Source organism: Corvus hawaiiensis, chromosome 4, assembly GCF_020740725.1.
Source record: "Corvus hawaiiensis isolate bCorHaw1 chromosome 4, bCorHaw1.pri.cur, whole genome shotgun sequence".
Taxonomy (NCBI): domain Eukaryota; kingdom Metazoa; phylum Chordata; class Aves; order Passeriformes; family Corvidae; genus Corvus; species Corvus hawaiiensis.
Genome location: NC_063216.1, coordinates 57,705,258 through 57,726,423, shown reverse-complemented (window position 1 = coordinate 57,726,423; position 21,166 = coordinate 57,705,258). Strand labels below are relative to the sequence as shown.

The 21,166-nt window shown below is 37.7% G+C and overlaps 1 protein-coding gene across 22 annotated transcripts in view; it reads left to right on the top strand.

The window, feature by feature from the left end:
- Nucleotides 1-21,166, top strand: part of CADPS2 (calcium dependent secretion activator 2) — a 294,051-nt gene that overhangs the window by 82,421 nt on the left and 190,464 nt on the right. For all 22 annotated transcript variants that reach the window (XM_048300706.1, XM_048300707.1, XM_048300689.1 and 19 more), the window contains exon 3: nucleotides 16,319-16,651. In XM_048300706.1, coding sequence (XP_048156663.1) covers nucleotides 16,319-16,651 — 333 coding nt within the window. The remainder of the gene's footprint in view (nucleotides 1-16,318; nucleotides 16,652-21,166) is intronic.

Genomic DNA, 21,166 nt, shown 5'->3' with positions numbered 1-21,166 from the left:
GATGGCATTGCAGCTCTAATTGCTTCCTGAAGATTGCATGGCTGAAGATGAACCTTGCTCTGTGCCTGGTATAGTTTAATGCTGTAATTTAATGCAGACAGATTCCAAATGCAACCTGCCAAAATGTATAGTATCTTGAGATGTTGAGCTTGGCTCTGTCAGCATGTGAAGAAGTGCCTGCCAAAACCAATTGGATGTGCTAGGTGAGAACGAGGGCAGCTCCAGGTAGTGCCAAGGCAGCATTCTCGTATTTGCTGCAGCTTGCATGCGTCTTGTAGGTGTGTGCCTCTTCCTAGCTGTGGCTGCTCCACAAGCACGTGCTCTGGGACATGGCATAGCTGCTGCACAGCTTTGCTCCAATGTGCCGGGCTTCACAGTTCCAATATTCACTTTTTTTGTCTTGTTGGGCAGCTGCGTACTGACTTTGTGACTGCAGCAAGTATTAGACTTACCTTCCAATAGTGTGTTTCTTGTTATAGTTCTTTTCCTTTTCTTAGTCTTTACCTCTGACATGTTTGAATTCTCTAGCCTTTTGCCTGTTTCATGTTTTATGGGCTAAGTTCCTAGTGTGAAGGTGAGATAATCTGAATTATTTCACTGAATGGAGCCATGAATTCTGAAACGACACTACAATACAAATTCTAAATACATGCTTATGGCTTCTATTGTAACTGAATTTTTTTTAGTATTTAAATAGTGATCATGATAAATATGCAAATTCTCTACAGTAAATTAGCCTGTCTGTAGTAATAAGTGTGTTGAAAGGTATTATCATTTGTAGAAGTGACCATGATAAGGAGGTTGTTTCTGGCTGTCATAAAATTTATGATTAAAATAAAAAGCCTTGAGGGATTATTCTGGGCTCTTTGGACCATCAAACTAGAAAATCTGTGTTAGAAGATGACAGAAGGCTCTTGGTATGAGTAATGTGTTTCAGAAGTTGGCAGATGAATAGTGCAAATGTTTCCAAATAGCCTGATGCAAAATTGAATTACTTTTTTATAAAAACTACTTAGATCAGTGTAAGTCTGTTTATTAGATAAGTAAGTGGGAAATATGTTTTGAGGATAGTCTAAAAGAAGCTGTAATAAAAATGAAAAATCTTATGCATTAGTGGAATTATGACTAGAAATTGAGTGGAATAACAGTACAAAGACTAAAATTAGAAGAATCTGCAATCAGACTTTGGCTTTGCAGTGGTCAGGATTTAACCTTATGGGTGACAAGAGATACGTGGTCTTCTCTCTGGGCATTAAAAATGCATTATGATGCATTATGACTAATAGGCTAGTCACAATAACCAAATAACTTAAGCTTTATCTTGGTGTAAGCAGTGTAAGCAGTTTTTACAGCAGGAGGGTAATGTTTGTTTGCTTATTACATTTGATTTGTAAACCATTTGCATTTCTTGCCAAAGTTCTTCACTGGATTAGCTTGAAAACATTTTGGAATGTAGGTGCTACTCTTATTTGAGAGACAAAGCTAAACAATAAGCATACATTCCTGTACCTTTCTAGTTTATTGAAACTGGTGCCCATAATTGGAGAAAAGAGAAAGGAGGTGAAGCCTTGTTAGGGTGAATTTGAAACCAGACTGGGAGCAAACTGGAGAAGGAGAACCTTTCAACATCATGGTGGTGTTGGTTTTTATTTCTTTTTCCATCCTCAGTTCTCCATGCTGTACTTGTTGCTGGGAGTTGTGAAGCAAAAAAGTTCAGGGCTTTGGGTGTTTTTTTGGAGGGGCCCTCAATTATAAGAGCTCTGTGAAGATTTTTTTTTTCTTGCTTCTATGTGTAACTGTCCAACAAAACTCTGCAAGATCTTGAATTACACTAGATAGATAACTAGGTTTTGTCCCTTGGTACACAACTATAGTTATCTCTAGGAAAGAGGTTCCTCTGACTGTAATAATTTCGGGCTGCCTCATTAACTACAAAAGAAGTTTCATGGGTTGTTCTGCTATTATCAGCATCTCCCTCTGGAAACCCAGGAAAGGAAAGGCATGGTTGTGGAAATGTTGAGGGAGGAGGATAAAGGCATATGGACAATGTCTTCCCCATCATCCCAGCCTGGGTACAAATTTTCTTACCTCAGCTTGCCATTCTTTTGGACATCAGGCATTGCCTGAGCAGTATGGACACCATGGAGGTCAGGGGCAGTGGGAGCTTGACGGGCAGCAGTTGTTCCTGTAGGAGGTAGAGGCTATACCTGGCTGGTGTGGCTGTGGAGAGTGGCTGTAGAGAAGAAGTTAACTGTTCACTTTTTGTGTCTTAAATTGTTTGATCAGTTAAATCTTTGCCATAGAATATACTGCTAGCAAGGCAAAATAGCTGATGATTGTATAAAATAAATAAATAAGAAATTGAAGGTGTTTCTGACTTGATATATTGAAAAGTAATCTTTAAAATGGTCTAGAGAATGTTGAAGTGTCGTGAATTAATATTTTCTAAAACTTAAGTACTCTAAAGAGAGAGAAAACTATGACTAAGAAGCCTCAAAGTTACCATAAAAGCTATTTGGACCTTGACATATAATTGGAATGCATAAAAATAGTCCAGCTTGTAAAAGTTTGCATTCTGCATGCTGAAATCTAGAGGGATTAAACTGCAGACCAACTGTTCATTAATCTTCCCATTGAAGCATTTCTGTCTGAAGTGCAGCCAGCTGGGTGATTATTAAATCTAAGGAAGGATTTAAGATTTAAAATACATTTTAAAGCTTTTTTGTGTATTATAACATTCCTGCCGACACCATGAATTGATCACCCGTGCAAAAAATTAATCAAGGAAAATGTATTGTTGTTTTTTGACACACAAAGATTACACTTAATAAAAGGGGAGAGAGGGAATGTATTTATGATAAAGGTTGACTTTTAAAGAAAGTGGTATCGGAATAAAAATATTTGTAAGACTACAGTTAGCAGCTAAATCCTACATGCCAATGGCTTAGTGTCTGCCAGCTCTGATTATCCTTTATAACTTTCCAGAATAGAAATGCATTCTAATGAGTGATGAGATGGTATTGCTGTTGAGAAACGTCCACACAAATAATAATGCATTCTAAGTGCAAAGATATAACAGACAATTCCCCAAGCACTCCCATTTTCATGATGCATTGTCCCTGCCTGCATCTGCACTCATATTCCATTGTTCTTATCTTCCTCTTAAAACAGAAACACTTTGAAGTACAGATTGTCTTTTGGGAGAAGCAAGGAAGAAATTTTTGTGGCACCAGATACATTCGCATCACAGAACTAGTATTATCTATCACATCAGCTTGCAATTAAACTCAGCTGGTTTGTTCCATCCTGTTTCTCCCCAAATGATTCAAAGTCTTCTGTTGTGACAATTTAGAACTCCTGGAAGGTATTTGTGCCACTTGCCTTGGGATGTTTTGTGACAGTCTGGACACTAATCTTTGCAAGCTTCTCTGTCCTTATTGTGGCAAGAGAGGTTCCTCTAGGGAGTGCTTCAAAGTAGAGCCTGCATTCAGGAGCTCCGGGTTGTCCTCTGGAGGGGTGTAGCATGGCCCAGAATATGGAATGGGGTCTAAAACGGGTGAATTGCACAGCTAAACATGGATTGCAGGATGGTTTGTACTCCTCTAATCTTCTAGTTTGAGTCTTTTTATTTACTTGTCTCCATTCATGCAGTTCTAGTTACCTGTGGCAGTTGTTACCTTCTTTTCTCCTGTTCAGCCTATTTGTTCTTACTTCCCTTATTTTAGTAATGTTGGAATTATTTTTAAACAGTGGTGGTGAACTATCCTAGCAGCTGTTGGGTCATGCAGGAGGCAACAGGTGCAAGCAGCCTTTTCTGTTTGGTTTGGAATGGGAAGTACACAGCTGTGGTTCTTGGTCATAGATCTTTTGTGCTGTCACTTCTGCACACTGCATCTAATTCTCAAGAATACTGTTAAAACGATGTCGCCTTTCACAGGTTGCAGAAGAAGTTTTTTCTTAGATGCAAAGTGGCTGCATTTTCCCATGTGTCTGTTGTTGCCTTAAATCCTGGGGATCACAGTAGGAGAAAGGTGCCATATTGATAGATAGGACATCACCAATAAGCCTTCAAAGGCTTAAGAGGTTCTATTCTTGTCTTTGTTTTCCAGTGACTACTCGAGTTCTGCAGTATTCATGATGTGTGAGTTCTTTTCCAGTTTCCTTAGGCCACAGAGTGAAGTCAGTGCTTTAACCTTTCTCCCCGCCCAACAATGCCCTTTCTATTCTGCCAAAAAAATAAGCCACTAGAACTAATTATTACAGGGGAAGAAAGTGGCAGGTTATTTACTTAAGTTGTCAGTTTGCTGGCACTTTTTCAGTTGCTAAAACAGAAAAAACATAATGTTATGAGACGACATTTCAGGTGGCTTCAGCCCAATTTCTATTTGCTCACGTCCTTTTTGAGCATTCAGCTGCAGTGACAGAATATATAAAATGGAAATGAAAAAGAGGCATTGATCAGTAAAAAAATTATGTTCTGAAACAGCATGAAAGTATTTAGGGTGGTGGTGGGTGATAGGGACTGAAAGGATCTCAGCAGACCTGGTCTGTCTACAGAGTGCCTGGTACTATGTTTAAAAATAGAGATATAGTAGTATGCTCATTTGAACTAAAAGCTGTTAATCTATACTCAGGTAAAAATGGTTAATGCAAAAGCACATTAATGGTAATAGGGAATTGAAATAACCAATTCTTTCCATCTCTGACAGAAGGAACCCAGTGTAATACCAGTGATGAAAACTGTCACTTACATAACTTCCACTTTCCGTCAAGTGGAATAAAAACTAGAACCACAAGTGACTCCAGAGGAAAATTTAGAGAAGTGAAGGACTGTTTTCCCCTTTCCTGATTGTACTTGCCCATTTACTTCAATTTTTTTCAAAGTTAATGCAAGAAATCGGATTTTATATTTAGTAAGATTGCATCCTAAGAGGTAGCACTATGATAAAGAGATGAAGTGCTGGGGCTTACTGTGTTCTGTACAGCCCTGAGTAAACACCAAAAAGTCGGAGAATTGAGGAGTTTTTTAGCAAGGCAAATGAAAATGTGAGTTACTGATTTTAAGCAGATGTGTGTTTTTCTCAAGTTTGCAGGTACCAGAGGTAGTTACGTGTAAACTAGTCATCATCTGTTGATTGTGAAATAGATAAAATATGCTAAGTAATTTTTTTTTCCTGATCCTTTTTAGCAAGGCTCTGTTTGATACCCATTATTTCTGTGTAAATATGTTTCCTTTTTGAAGTCTGGTTTTTTTCAATCTTTGTTTTTTTTCTTTCTGCTTTGTTTTTTTTTATCTGCTTTTGTTGTCCTTCATCTTCTTCCCTCATAGTCAGGGTTGGGCACCTTCCTTACGTTGGACACCTACACTTTCCTGCTGGAAAATAGGGACCAATAGTGAAGTGAGAGTAAGCCTTTTTACAGTGACATTGCCAAGGCATGCTGTATTACACATTCAATTTAACAGCCTTTTTCAGGCTTATGCTGTCTAAAGTAGACCCTTTGAAATTCTCATCACCTGGAACTTTCCATTCGTCACCAAAGGGAGGAGTTCTGGTCAGGCAGGATCAGCTTACTGGAGAACAAGCTGTTAGCTCTCTTACAAAGAGGAAAGAAACTCTGGAAACAATGTGCTGATCAGCTCCTAATGCTTTCATTAAATTTCACTTTACTAACCAAGAAAATGCACTTTGGCAAAAAGAGGCTTTGCAAATTACTTCTTTGTAATTTGTAAGGTAGATGGTGATGCATATAACCAAAGACAGTGAGCATGTTGAAACCCTACACAGTGGAGGAAGAAATTCCTTACGTGGACAAGGAAAACCTCTGCTTTGTATTTCTCTGCTGTAGCAGTTTCATGTCTGCTTTGATTGCCAATTCTTGAGTAAATTGGGAAAATAGCAGAAGAACAAGTTCTGGTAACTTATCTGGCTTGGTGACAAGACAAGCCCTGCATTTAACTTGCAAGCAAACAAATGTGTTCGTCAAAGCGTAAAACTCTTCTCCCTCCCTTTGGGATTGTGTGTTGCTCAGTATAAAATATATTTCTCCTTGTGTTTATGGTCTGTATCAGTCAATATATTAAAAAGATGTTGAGAACATCTCACATCTAGCATGGAGTTGGGTTTTTCTTGCTGTGATGCTAATTAACATCTTCCCCTGGGCAGGATGACAGCTGAAGTGCCATTTCTGCTGTGGAACTATTGAACTTCATGATTTATTCTAGATCCACTGTGTGTGGTCTGTTCTTCCTCCTATATCTAATGGTCTTGAGAAACATCTACAGGGATAATACAGCTTTTTTATCAGGAGAGAGTTAATGGATAGAAGAGCCTAGGCCTGTACGGAAGCTGCTCAGTCTCCAATGACATAAGCATTGTTTCCACAATTAAATAGGAAAGGTGAGTTGACCATTTAGGTGTGATTTCAGACCTCATGGCATTGCCTACAGCATTCGTACAATATCCTAGCAAGGAGAAAAGCAATACGCAGAGGGAACAGTGTTTTCTCCTAAGCAGCACATCAGATTTCCCATGCCATTACTGGACAAAGAATTATAAAGATTTCTTTTAACAGCTGGCTGCTCCTTATGTTTCAACAAACCAAGCATCACAACATTTTTAAATATACAGATCTATTTCTGCTGTTGTTTTACCTATTTATCAGCTAATTTCTCCCTGGCATAGACAACTGAAAGATGAAAAGTCATTTTGGTAATTGCTTGCTTGTAATTGCCCCCATGCAGGGTCTAGCATGAGCGTTTTCAGGCATCATCTTTGGGGAAGATTTGCATCTTTGTGGCTGCTAGAGTTGAATATGTGGCTGCGGATCAGCCTGCAGAGATCTAAAATTATGTGAACATTTCATTGCCTGTGTGAGCAAATTCACTCAGGAGGGAATACATCCTGGTGATATCTGGAGAACAACTTCCCCAGAATCTTGGTACCACCTGAGGGCCAGTACCATGAGGCACAAAGTCCCCCAACATGCTTTAGCCTGAGCAATGGGGCTTGGTCAAAGGGGAAGCTGTACTGTTAAAGTGAAGATCACAACGCCTAGTCCAGGTGGAGGAATAGCAAAAGTAATCCACACCCATTCTCACGTAGGCAGCAATCTATATACTATGTCTCACTAGGGTGCAAAAACTATTGTTGCTGTTGTCAGCCATGAAAGGAGGATAAATATGCTTGTTCCAACAGGGTATCTGGTTAACTTTAATAAATGAATCCAGGAGAAAACACTGCTTCTGGGTGAAACAGTTTTGTGGTTTTTTTATGGATTGTCCCTATACCTCTGTTTGTTCTTATGCCCAAAGCACGAACACTGCAGTACACGAGTCTGTGAAATGTGTAGCCATCAGGAACAGCAATTTGGGTAGACACTGGCAATTGCTTGTACATTTTGAAAAAGCTGCCAAAGAACAAATCCCAGTGCACAGTGTTGTGTAGTACGCTTACAAGCATGTAACCCTGGAGCAGTAGCGCACATTTTAATTTTCAAGAGTTTGAGTTTTGGTGGGTTTTTTTTACAGATAGCTGGTTGCTAAGCTGTGGTAAATGTCCAGTGCGCAGCTGTAGTGCCCAAAAGAGCTGAAGAAAGCAAAGTAAATCACCTGAAGATTTCAACTTGTGATGGTTTCTGAACCATTAATCTTAGTAAGAAGAAATCATAGCTTAATATGCTCAGGAAGGGTAGTAGATATATTAAAAAAAAAAAGGAAAAATATTAAATTATTATGGCTCTTTGGATGATGATGGTTTATTACTTTAAATTTTGTTTCCTTTTTTCACCTTTATGTAATGTGATGCTCTAAAGAGGTTTTAAAAACAAACAAAAAACCACAACCTCACTGTTAGCCAAAATTAAAGGTATTTTTAATTTCAGATTTCCCACCCCCCTAAAATTTGGGAAAACTATATGATGTAGTATACTTCTAAGAGAAGTAACCTTTCATTAACAAAATAATGATGGAAATTCTGAAATAGAGTAATCAGAGTTTATAAGTGTGATTTCTTAAAATATCAATCTTTTGCTTTTACCTGAAGGTGAGGACTCTGTTCTGAAGACTTACATAGATTGAAAAATACAACCCTTTAAGTCTGATAATTTCATTGTAAAAAAATCAAAATAGTGCCTGGAGGATATTTCTCAGGTATGAAAGAGAACAAGGGAGGAAGAAGACCTGCAAGCAATGCCTAATTTATTTTTTTTTCTAAAATTGTGAAAAGTGCTTCTGGTTTCAAAATACTGAGCAAATCTCACTAACTAGCTCAATTTCCACTCATGTTCAAGAGCCAAAAGTTATTAGAAGTAGCTATTAAAATGCATTGATAACTATTAATGTCTTTTTCAATATAAATGCTATTTCAGTAGCCGATGCAGTAATTTTATTCAAGTAGCATAAAAATAATTAATATTACTCTTAGATGGATGATGCTGCTACATTAGCTGTTTACTTTTGACCCAAAATGATCTTGTTCTTGTAATGTGCTTAGTTGAACTAATCTAAGCATCAACCTAATAATTTTTGGTGTGTTTTTTTAGTGTCGTGTTTTATAAGTGCAGTGAGAACATCATATCTGAAAAAATATTTTTGTCAGCAGCTCCAAGGTATAGAAGCAGACAGCACTGGTCATGATATACGTTAATTGCTACTAGGAATAAGCCTTTGTTCTTAAAATGTGTAGTTGTGGAAGCTGTTCTCCAAACTGTCAGAAAGTTTTGCTCCTTCATCAAACTAGCCCCAGCTCTTGGTGTGATGCATTGTGTGGTTTCAGTCTAGAGTAGAACTACTGAGGGGTGTGTCAGCTGGTCCTGTTGACAGTGACAAGCGTTGCTAATGAGCTATGGTATGAAAGGCTTTGAAGAGCTGCTGCAGTAGCTGCAAAGGGGCTGTTTAATATTACACAGTAAATGTCCTCTGCTTTGTTTTGCCTCAAGTAATGCTTCTAGCACAACATGATGATGCATGTCACATCCAATTTTTAAATAAGAAACTTATTTCAATTCCTTCTAGCTTGCAAGAACAGAATTATTGTCTTTTGCAGAAATTTTAGAGCTCAGTTTAGCCCTGAAAATTGCTCTCTTTAAAAAAAAGTATTCTGTATGTCATAAACGTTAAGAGTTCTGGTAATTGTACAAAGCACAGCAGGAGCTTGAGTACAGAACACATCAGAAAAGTGTATCAGAAACCTGAAAAGCATTCACGGATTTGAATGTTCCTTGGACTTCCATCGAAGTCCTTTTTGCCCTTGTTCAGTCTTTATCAAAGAGGTACTTCTGTTCATTTTTATTTTTTTATTTTAATTGACAATTTCTGATATGACATAGTTGCCATTAATTGTAATATAGTTCCAGCTTTGCTTCTGGTAAGCCTAAAGGAGAAGAAAATTCCTTTAAAACAAGAACAATTCCATAAGAACAAAATGTTGCCCTCCATAGCTGTGTATCTGTTTCTGGTTGATAGGGTTCTTCTGAAAAAAATATCCAAAAGAGACGTATCTTTAGGCCTTATATGACAGTCTTTTCTCTAAGTGATCTGAAAAGGTTCTGTTTTAACATTAGTGAGGTTTAAGGATGCCCCAAAACATCAGTTGCAGTACATTGTCCTGAATGAACTCACTGGAGATCTAGGTAGGTAACTCTGGTTCATCAGTCATTGTGCTGGTGTAGGAGGGCAGTGTTTGGCCCTCATGCAGCAATACATTTACAGTTGGGTCAGCCTCTGGTGGAGTCTTTGCAAGAACATCACCATTAAAGAATGTGTTTGGATTGGTGGTGCTAGCGCAATGGCCACACCGTAGTGCTTGCAGCCCCTTAGCAAGCTTCAGGAGGCCAACAGAGACCTACCTGCATAGTCCTAATTAGAAGGACGTATGTACTTCAACAGGCAAAATAACGTGCAGCATCAGTTGGAGCAGTTGTTGCAACCATTTATGAATGCTCAAGTGTAGGTAATGAAGCATTTCCTATGGTCTGCATCAGTGCAGAGATTCCTGTTACAGCTGTGGTTGGTAGTCTGGAAGTAAAGATTGGTTTTTGCTTAATTCGGAACGGCGTACAAGTAATCATAGTAATAGAAGGAGGAAGGTACCAGAACTCCTGGGTGACCCATTACTTAGAGGCCCTCTCTTTGTGTAAGAGCTGTGTTTTTTATTCATTCCCCCTTGTCATGAATGGGTGATTTAGATTCCTTAAAGAAGCCTTGTGAATGGTACTAGCAAAAGCATTTTTAATATGAATGCTCACTCTGTTACTATGTGGCGCAGTCATTTAAACAGTGATTGAAAACTACAGAGGCACAAGTAAAGCTACCAAGGCACAAGTCAAAGTTATCATACTAAAAGATTACACACAATATGGGTTGCTTACCAAAGATCTGCCATTGGTAAAGGGTCTCAGCCTTGAGACGCTCAAGGGAAGATCACCCCTATGCAGCCAGGCTGTTTAGGTGGTAGAGCTCAAAGAAAACTCATTTCATCTGTCATGTATATGGAACACAGTGATTGGCTTTTAGTGAAATTACATGCAATGGGAGAGGTATGCATGAGATTTCTTGTGCCCACAGCCTTCTTGCTTCCTTGATAAACAAGTCTTGGAAAAGCCACCCACTATTCATGTGTGAGTGGCCTGATCAGTGTTTCAAGGTCATATGCACCAGTGGTCACTTGGGTCACTGTGCTCCTTTGTGGGTTTTCAGAGAAGAGATGGGAACTAGAGGAGCTCTTGGCCAAGCTATGGCCCAGGCCATGACTTCCTTTGGAGCCTGTACCAAAGTACTGCTGGTTTGGTCATGTGGCTGAGTGCACCTGTCACACACCTATTACTGTGCTGGAGTGTGCAGGGAACCTAAGAGTTTGCATCCAGAATGCCAGAATTTAACAGAAATGGAAAAAGCTGTTATGGAGGTTGAAATATGTATTGTAAAGAAAGGTAATAAACTGATTCAGATGGTGTCTAGTATGTCTACCAGTTTGCTGTCCCAGAGACGTGTAGTGTGCATTTTGAGCTGCCATCATATTTTCCATGAAAGATGATGCATTGAGCCCTGACTGTTAAGACATAGGATGTATCTAAAGTGTAAATGTGATCTCCTCAAAGCTGCAAGAACAGAAGTGACCATCAAAAATAAAGAAAAGTCTCTAGCGGCTCTTGTGGCAAATGAAACTCCAAGTGCTGCATTGCTTAAAGAGGAGGAGAACATTGGTGCTGTTGCAGTACTAGAAGGTGTACAGAGGTCAAATGAGCAACAAGTTTTCTTATCAGAGATTGAGAAATCATCCTTGTAGTCCACCTGTAGTCCACCTACTGCATTTGCTTGAATTTTTTTTTCCTAAGCTTTACAGTAGAGAATAAGATAATCATGCTTGTGTTGCCTGATTATATAATTAGTTAAATTTGGTATGATGTCCAATAAGTAGAAAAGTTATTTAAGGGGTGTGTTCTAGGAAGTGAAAATCAGGTTTTTTTGTAGTATTTCCAACATTTTCTCAAGTTGTAGGCACTGCGCAATAATGATTTTTCATTTTTAAGCAAAACTGTACTTTTAATGTAACTATCTAGTGCTAAAAACTATTTGAATTAAGCTTTTTTATTAGCATTTGCAGCAGATGAAGTTGCATATATGTAATGATAGGTAGGAAGTGAATTTAAACAGCGCTTCAGTAGATTAAAATTGTTATTGGGTTTTTTTTAAAACATGTTATCTCACCTTTGAGTGAGTTGAACTTTATCCATCAGAAACTGAAGGTGTGGTTCAGTCCTGTGAGGAACGAGACAACTCTTAGAAAAATTAAGATAATTTATTAAAACAGAAAAATTGAAAAATTATAAAAATCAGGAAAATATCAAAATTTGGGATCCTAGTGGCTCAAGAGGTATTTCCGGGAACACAGGGATTAGAGATCTTTGGGCTTAGACAGCACTGGACCTCCGGTGGAAAACTTGCAGTGCTGGGCTTTTAGCTAACCCCAAAAGTCAGAGAAAAATTATTGAAGGCTCCTAAATAGGAGTAAAGCTTGAGTGCCCAGCACTGGCGCCCACTACAACTAAATCTGCAATGGTCTGCCCCTGCTCTGAGACTGACTCACTATTTTATAGTTCCTTTGCTCCGCCCCAGTCCACCCACGGACCGCCCATGGCACACCCCTTTGGTCCTAAGTGATTGGTGCTTCCCTTTTGACAGATTATCTCTGTCTACCAATAGCTCGTCGTTGTCAGGGGGGTAGTAGCAGCTGGAGTAAGAATGGTAACATGTCCTCATTAAGATTCAGGTTGCCATGGAGCTTACTTACAGACCAACGGCTAAAGGTCTAAAACTGGCTGTTGGCTGTTAGAAACTGGGGTTTGGAGCTGGTTCTGAGCAAAGTAGAAACCCTTAAAATAAATATTAAAATATATCCAACACATCTTAAAACATTTGCAAAAGTATACAGAGAACATGAGAAAAACAACTTTTTTTTTAAAGTTGGAAAGGGAATTTTAACTGGGACACTTTTAACTAGGGGATTTTAACTGGAACTGGTGCAGATAAACTGCTTTGAACAAGTGAAAACACTAATAGCAGAACTTGATATTTGTACCTGGACTGATGGGTGAACATTAACACTCAATTAAAGTTGTGTAACCCAAAATTAACTAATCAAAACACTTAACATGCAAAGACCAAGCTAATTAGGGAGTTCATGTATGACAAGTCCAAAAGTATTTAGAAGGACTCTAAAAAACTTGAATTGAAAAAGTTCCTCAAAGTAGATATATACGGCCCATCAAAACCTGTGTTTGAACTATCTGTTTTGTCCAGAATGCATTTTATTTGTTAATAGAGCATTCCTTTTTAGTGTTTGATAATTTGTTAGCAGTGGGTAACACAGTTGATGTTGATTTGTGGATTCAATAAACCAGTAATGATACTAAAAGTTCAAATGCTGACTGACAACAGTGTCAATCCAGGATGTCTTTGAGGAAATCTGGAAAATGTTGGTAGTAACAGGAAATGCTTCATTAAAAGCTTTGAGTCTTATCAAATTATTTCTAAATAATGTGAGGATTTCCAAAAGATCATGGCTTATTTGCCAAGTCTAGTTCCATGCAGAATTAGATTTCTTTGTCCCCACAATAACTTTTCTGCTATTTTATATATTACATTCAAACCTCTTAATATTTTTCCTCTCCAGTTCCCCCCTAGTGCTGAGAGACTTGAGATAACATTTTAACATTGTAAGTTTTCGAATAGTAATTTAATTAGAACTAAGTCTAATGATCAATTGAAATACAGGAATAAAGGGAGTAAGAACAGCGATTTAGTGGATGTACTTAATTAGTATTTTGCTTTAAAGGTAAATATCAATAAAAATATTTTCCCTCATGGGAATGATTGTACTGCTCATATAATCTTTGAAAGCTCTGAAACCAAGGAGATTAATCTCAAGAAGTCTAACTGAAGCAAAGGATTTTACATTCAACATGGAGTGTACCATATGTATTTCAGGAACAGGATTAATGAGACAAATGCATCTTAGTGTTTTAAATTTGTGACACATATGATACATTCCTAAAAGAATTTCTATTCTCTTATGGTTTTCTGTTGCAAACAACGTCTTGCATATGGAATAGTTTTGTTAAAATGTTATGGCTTTTTAATTATCTTGAATGCAATTAGTTCATTTTAAAGACTATGTTAATGTTTTTTTCCCCCTCAGGAAAAAAAAAAAAGGTACATTTCCACTCAAATAGGAGTAGTACAATAAGAGCTTTAGGTCCAGTGGATTCCTTTGCATAACAAACCATGTTTTTCATAGTCTGTTATTCACACTTTGGGTTTATATCTTGGGTTTATCTCTTCCTTCTATAGCCACTGTATCTTGAAAAAGAATTACCTTGGAATACTTTTTAAAAATTTAATAAAAGTACAGTTTGTGACCCAAAACACATCAGAAGGGAACATTTTACAGTCAAGGGCACATGCAGATTGTATTTTCTTTTTGGACATACCTGTTGCTTTGTCCAACATGAACATGCCATTATTTTGTGAATATTACGTGCACCAAGTGTTACAATAGGGCTTCCCTTCCATGGGTAAAAAATGGAATGGGTTTTTCCTGCAGTCTCTTGGAAAATCAGCTTCAGAATCACAAATAAATTCTGAATTAGTATGGTTCATAAATCAAAGAAAGTGCTAGCAGCTTTTCAGCCCTTTCATTCAGGAATGATAATTTGAAATAATAAGACTGAAAGAAGATGATGAAGGTGAATGATATGCTGATGTTTTTACAGTGTGTATTTTGCAGGTTTGGGGTTGGGTTTTTTTGTGGGTTTGTTTTATTTTTAATAAGACCGATCCAGTTATAATAGCAATACATCGAGTTGTGTAATCTTGCAAGAATATGAGATTTTGGGTGAGAAGAGTCTATAAATACTCTTAATTTCTCACTGTCTTCTGCATCTGCTTTTTCTCGTTGGGTATGCAAGCTAATGTGATGGAAGATTAAATATTGTTTATGAACAGTACAAAGTAGCTGAAATAAGTTTGAAGTCATCTTTTTTACCAGTGAAGCTGTTAGAGGGATGAATCATTTGTAATTGCAGAGTGTTAAAACAAGGAAAGACTTAATATCCTTGCACCTGTTTGTGTTGATAAGTTTTATTGCTGAATGGAATTTCTAACTATTATTTGCTTTGAAATGAGATTCAATATTTGTGTAGCCTTTTGAGGAAATTAATATAAGCATTAATTGACAGTAACTATGTCAGGTCCCACTATGGGTAAGAATTTAACCTTAGATACTTATGTTTCCATAAAAGGAAATGTATTGTGGTACAGATAGAGCATAATATGTGATTAGCATATATTGCTGATGGGGTTTTTTTAAATAATCTCTTTGGGCAAATACTTCTGTGCTTAATCTGCAGCGTTTCGGTACAATATCAATTAGGATATCTGTTGAAAAATATATTTTGTAAGTAACTGCATTTTAAAGTATGCTACACGAAAACGTGCATTGACTAGCGCTAAAAATTTTAGAATTAATTTTTCTTGGTCTGCTTGCATCTGTGTACTCCTCTGCTCAGCTTTTTAGCTCCTGTCCTACTCCACTTTTCTGTATTTTACAAATGAAGCACAGAAGTGTTTTAGGTTGGTTGTTAGGTGCACTGTCTTCTAACACGAGACAATACCTGGAGTCAGAGCTCTACTGTGCTATCATCTCCACTCACAAAATCATACGTGATTTCATAGCTCGTGGTGACTATAATGACTGTCTGAAAATGCATGCATAATTCCTGGTTCATACAGTTCATCTGACTGAAGAGAGCAGACAGTCAGAAGAGTGGTGGTTTTGTTTCGACTTTGTGGTTTCTCGTCTGTGCCTTGCATTTCGGCTGTGTTTGGGATGTTGGGTGGCACCCAAGCAGCCCCCAGCAGCTGAGCCGTGCAGGGTGGAGGGCCTTGATTCATCTCCCTCTGCTGCAGAAAGCCAGGTGGTTCTCCCCGAGTTATCCTTTCAATGGCGTGATGTAGTTTAATCCCTGCCCAAGGCACACATCCATTGTTTACACAGCTGATTGTGCTGCATCATCAGCTTTTTGTTGGTTGCATCTTGTAGAGGAACAGCGTCATGAGACTTGGTACTAGAAATTAGCTACATGCCGGCCACATACAGTGTCTGGAAAGATCGACCTTGCCAAGGCCCTTCTAAATGAAGAGATGAATACAACCACTCTTGAACACTGCAAAGTTTTCACAGAATGCTGAAGCTGATTTAATTGGTTTGCTGTAGTTTGCTTTGTCATATCTTAGAGTATGAGTAGTTGGGAGGAGCTTTTTTATGTTGGTCTTTGGTGATTTTACACAGAGAATCCCATATTGTGTCTCCAGTATTGTACCGACAGTAGTAGAAACAGCTCTGTGTCTTTGAGTCTATCCTCTCAATTGTTAATATTGATTGTGGTGTTTCTTTAGTTTTTTGGGGTTTTTTTTTTCTTTTTTTCCTCCTGGATTTGTGTCTCATTGTGGGTGAATTTTAAATTAGCTGTTGGTAATTCAAAGTTCATTCTAGTCTAGCTTTCGTAAATTTATGCATAAATACATGTAAGACTACTTAGTTTAAGTACTTATTCAGTGCAAAAATTTAGTTTAAACATGGTCACTTGTTTCTTTATGTAAAACATAGCAAACTTGGCCAGTATAACTCTTTCATATTAAGCTGTCTTGCATAGAAGCAAAATACTAGCTTGTATTCCCTTATACAGGGATTGTTTTGTATTTATGTCCATGCCTAACTTTTTGTGTTTCTTTTTTTTTTCTCTTGTTTTACTTTAAAAGGTATTTCTCAAGAGTGACCGGGTTGCAAGAATGGTCCACAGCGGAGGATGTTCTGCAAGTGACTTTAGAGATGTTTTTAAGAAAAACATAGAGAAGAGAGTCCGAAGTCTGCCAGAAATTGATGGATTAAGCAAAGAGACAGTGTTAAGTTCTTGGCTAGCCAAATACGATGCCATATACAGGGGAGAAGAGGACTTCTGCAAACAGCCAAATAGAATGGCCATAAGTGCTGTATCAGAGCTGATTCTGAGCAAGGAACAGCTTTATGAAATGTTTCAGCAGATTCTAGGGATCAAAAAATTGGAACACCAGTTGATTTATAATGCCTGCCAAGTAAGTATTGATGTCATTTGGTTTTGTTGTGTCCAGAACATCTCCCTTCTGCCTGCAGGTCCAGTGCTTCCTCCTTGTCTGTAGAATCCTTCAATTTTAGGTACATTTCTGCAGTCCAAGGAGATGAGGCTACTCAGCAAGGAATCTTTGCATGATTTGATTGCTGCTAAGCACTTGGATAAAGCCTGTGCAGAGTATATGGTACTTAGGCTACAGGGATCTCCTTTTACAGTGTCACAGCTCACATGATTTGAGTGATTCTTAGGAATGTTCCATGGTCTGTACACCTGCGTACCTTCTGATAATTACATATGCATGCACATACATTTCTGAGCATGTGTTCATCAAAAAGAAATTTTCTGCTGTAAATAGATGACAGGTGATTCCGGATTCTGTTGGACATCCAGTGTCTCGAAGGTTCACGTGTTGGACCTAAATGTGCTTCATTTCAAACATCCTCTACAAAACTAATTTTCATATTTCTGCATTGTTGTTTTGTTGGATAAGTGATGTTTCCTGTAAATTACTCACTAATTACTCTCACTAATCTGTAATATAATTGGTATGTAAAAATATTTTATTAACCAGTCTTCATAGTGATGGAAGTGTAAATTAGCAGTTACTTAAGGAGGGAAAACCTGAAGAAAAAGAAGGTATTTATGTAAGTCTCACAACCAAGCAGCATAGATGAAGCATTTAAACTGAGATCACACAACTTCTTACACTGTCTGTAAAATAGTCAACCAGATTACAGATAAAATGTTTTTCCTATATTATGCTGAAGGCTGGTCTGTAGTTACAGGCCATCTTAATATAGGAACAAATTATATGGATTAGCGTGGCATGAAGTCATGTAACTGTTACATGATCGAAACATCTGCAGTATTTAAGACTTCTCAGTGTCACAGACCAACTTCCATAATGAGAAAGTGTAATATTCAATGCTGCATCAAATTATGAGCAGTGTTTTGAATTAAAAGAAGTGCAAAGTATTCCTTCTTTTTTTTCCTGTTTGTCCCCTCTTTTTCCTTTTGCCTCTAAATTCACATTGATGTAAATCACTAAGCCTCTGTGATATGAGGGTTGGTAATAAGATGAAGAAGCATTGAAATCTGGGGGGATAATTCTGCTTATTTTTGGGAGGGTTTTATATACAACAGAACATAGAGGCATGAGATAGTTCAGTTTGGGTAAGTCCTCAGGAGGTCATTCAGTCCACCTTCCTGCTCAAAGCAGGGTCAGCTGTGAGGACAGACTAGGTTACTGAGGGCTTTACCAGGCAGGTCTTAAAATTTCTAAGAATGGAGACAGACCGTGCAAACCTTCTGGGCAACCTGTTCCAATATCTGAAAACATGAAAAAACCACTATTTTTCACCAAGTAGATACTTGTTACTTATAGTAGAAACTCTATATGGATTCCTCTATTCTCTGGTGCCTGGTGATTGCTAAGTCTTGCTTTGTACATTGCTGTGGGTGCTCAAAATCTGCTGTTAGTCTGCACTGGTCTAGAAGAGCACAAAAAAAGTGTGACTTGTAGGACTTCGAACAATTAAACAAGAAAATTGTTCCCTTAGTCTAGAAGTGGTTTTGATGATACATCCACTAGGTTATTGTATCTGTATACTTGAAGGCTTCTTTGTTTTGGTTCATGTCTGTATAAAATTTGATGGACCAAAACTGGCAAATATCAGCAACTTTCTGTCTTAAATTCTTCTATGGAGAGACTGAAACATCCCAGTGGCTCATTTTTGTCTTCTAACATGGTAGAATGACGAACATGGAATGATTTCTTATTTTTTACTTGCAAATTAAAGAGAAAATAATCTTGTTGGGGTAAGAAAGGAGAAAGATTGACCACCCTGATGTGTGCAGAGATGACTCAGTGGGATTAAGAGAAGGTGCTTCTCTTGCTCTTCCTGCTTTCGAGCACTGAAGGTTGAAAAGTCCCCCATGCAGGTCTCCGAAGTACACAGTTACCCTGGATTCATGTAATTATTGGAGGATGGGAAGAAATGAAAATCTACTTCCTCAGGAGCAGATACATGAACACCTATGTACTTCAAACTGGAAAGAATGGAGAGGGAAAGGCTTCAAGGCTATACCCTTATTTGGGGTTCTAGCTTTCTGCAGATTTTAGTTTTCTGAGGCAAGGATGAGGTTACTTTGCTAAAGCAAAAACTTTCATTATGTACTCCAGCAGAGTTGCTACCAACAACGACTTTCATATCCTGTTCCTGTGGTCCAGTCAAGCACATAATAGACCAAAGGTATGAGGAGAAGTCTGTTGCAAAGAAAAAGAAAACAATCATACCTAGCCTTGCCAAGAAGTGCAGTACAGACAGCAACCAGTGTCTGATAATGTAATACCTTTTCTCCTTTGGTGAAATCCCTTATTTCTCATTATAGTTTTAATAATATTTTAGTTTAGCCTCTTATTCCTTTTTATTGACAATTTATTTACAAAAGATGAGATGAAGTTAGACTCAGATTTCAGTCAGCACCAGCAGTTTTCATTCTGCCCTAGAAGCCTCTATCTGTCTTTGTATGGAAATGCTCACTTTCATTTCCCTTTGCTGCTGCTGTTTAGAATACTAGAGACTTGCAGATAATGATAATCAATAGTGTCTGGGAGCAGTGAAATAAGTCCAAGTCCAAGCAGATGTTAAAATTGTATTTTTGATAGAGGTTTTGATTAGTTTGGCTTCTAGCCTGTGCTTCTAGCAGAGAATCAGATATATGAAATTCTGTATATTTTCCAGCTCTGAGAAACAGCTGCCCTTAACAGCAAATCTGTACAGTTATAATTTGTGCAGAAAACTTTTTTCTTTCCCCCATTTTTTTTATACCTTCCAGTCCTTTGGAAATAGGAAACAGAAAAATGTCTTACAATGTCGATGATAAGGGTAAATTATCCTGCTCCTAAAGGTCTGCTAAGCAGACAAGGGTGCTCTGTATTAACCGTAGGAGGTATTGTCTGCCAGCCTCCTCCTTGTGACTTTCTCAGCATGTAGAAACTTTTTATTGGATTTCAGCAGCTTCTGCTCCCCAGCCTGTTCTAAATGGAGCATTCCCTTCAACTCTTAAACCATTGGTATCTTGGTATCTCAGCCCAACAGACAGTTCTGTTGGGGTGTGGGTTCCTGCGCGTCCACACCGGTGCCAGTCTCCATCCTTTGTGTGATAGCAGTGAGAAGCAGCCTTCATTCAACCAGCAGACTAACTTAATCAAAAACAAAGTGAAAAATAAAAGACCAATTCTCTAACACTGTCAGACATAGTCCATGTAGCTGTGAGAATTTTATACATTTTTCTTTGAAGAATAACTCATTTTCACAATCTTTTAACATACTCTAAATGCCTAAGCTTGTACTTAGGTAGTGAACATTAACAAGATGTTCACATTAGGATGTTGAAGACTTCTGTGATCTTGTTTTCAACTTCACTATTTAGAGAAAGGCCAGCAACTGCTGCCAACCACCCACATCCCTTTTGTGATTAAAAGGTTCAATTTTGTAAATTTTAAGACTTTGACCTGATTTTTATTTACATTGTGTTGCCTCAAGGTGTGTTACATGATAAAGATATTATTGTCAGTTAGCTGGGACTTAATGAGCTCCTTGACTTGCATTTGAGATGCCTGGCCAAACTGTTACAATTTCTTTGATTTACAGAGATCAAATATGATGTGCTTTTTTTCTATTTTTTTTTTCTTTTTATATCTTTAATTATTCACTGATGTAGAAAATAACTTTGCAGTGAGTCAAACTGAAAGTCAAACTCAAACTGATTTGTGGTCATACACTATTATTATACCACTTCATCAGTACCAGAATTTCTTTGTCAGGTAAATTGTAACTCCACAGAGGAGTTTATTTCCTTTTGAAAGTGCCTTTATAGGGTTACCTTTTTTGGCTGATCTAAATCCCCTTCTTGGGTGCCCAGAGGAGAGAACAATACTTTTCATAATGAAAGAACTTTTGCAAGTCACATTTTGTTTTCTAACAAGCAGTAAATAATTTTCAGTATAATGTAACAATTTTTAAGAAGTATTATTTGCTAAGTGTTTTAGTCTTGACATTTTTGGGAATCAACCACAAACTAATTCTTTTGGAAATAGGTTTAGATGGTACTTTGCTGCAAGATATAATTTTCTGCTTAAAATCCTTGTATTGTGTCTGATCCTTGATTAGGTTTTGCAAGATACAACTCTCTAAGTGTCTAATATTGAGAATGATGAATTATATTGTATCTTCCATAATAAATATTTCTGGTTTTAATTCTAAGAGTAGTTTCTGTCAAGAATTTCATCTGACTGAAGTCTGCTTATGATGCTCAATGCAATTGCAGTCTTTCACCCAGCACTTTACTGAAGTCCAATTAATTACGCAGTTTTGGAAATAAGTCAGATTAAGGACAATTTAATTTGCAGCAAGGCCTTCATGACTTTTGCATGTTTTTAGTTCTGATCCTTTCCTTGGTAAAATGATGAAAATAGTGCAGTTATTTCACAGAG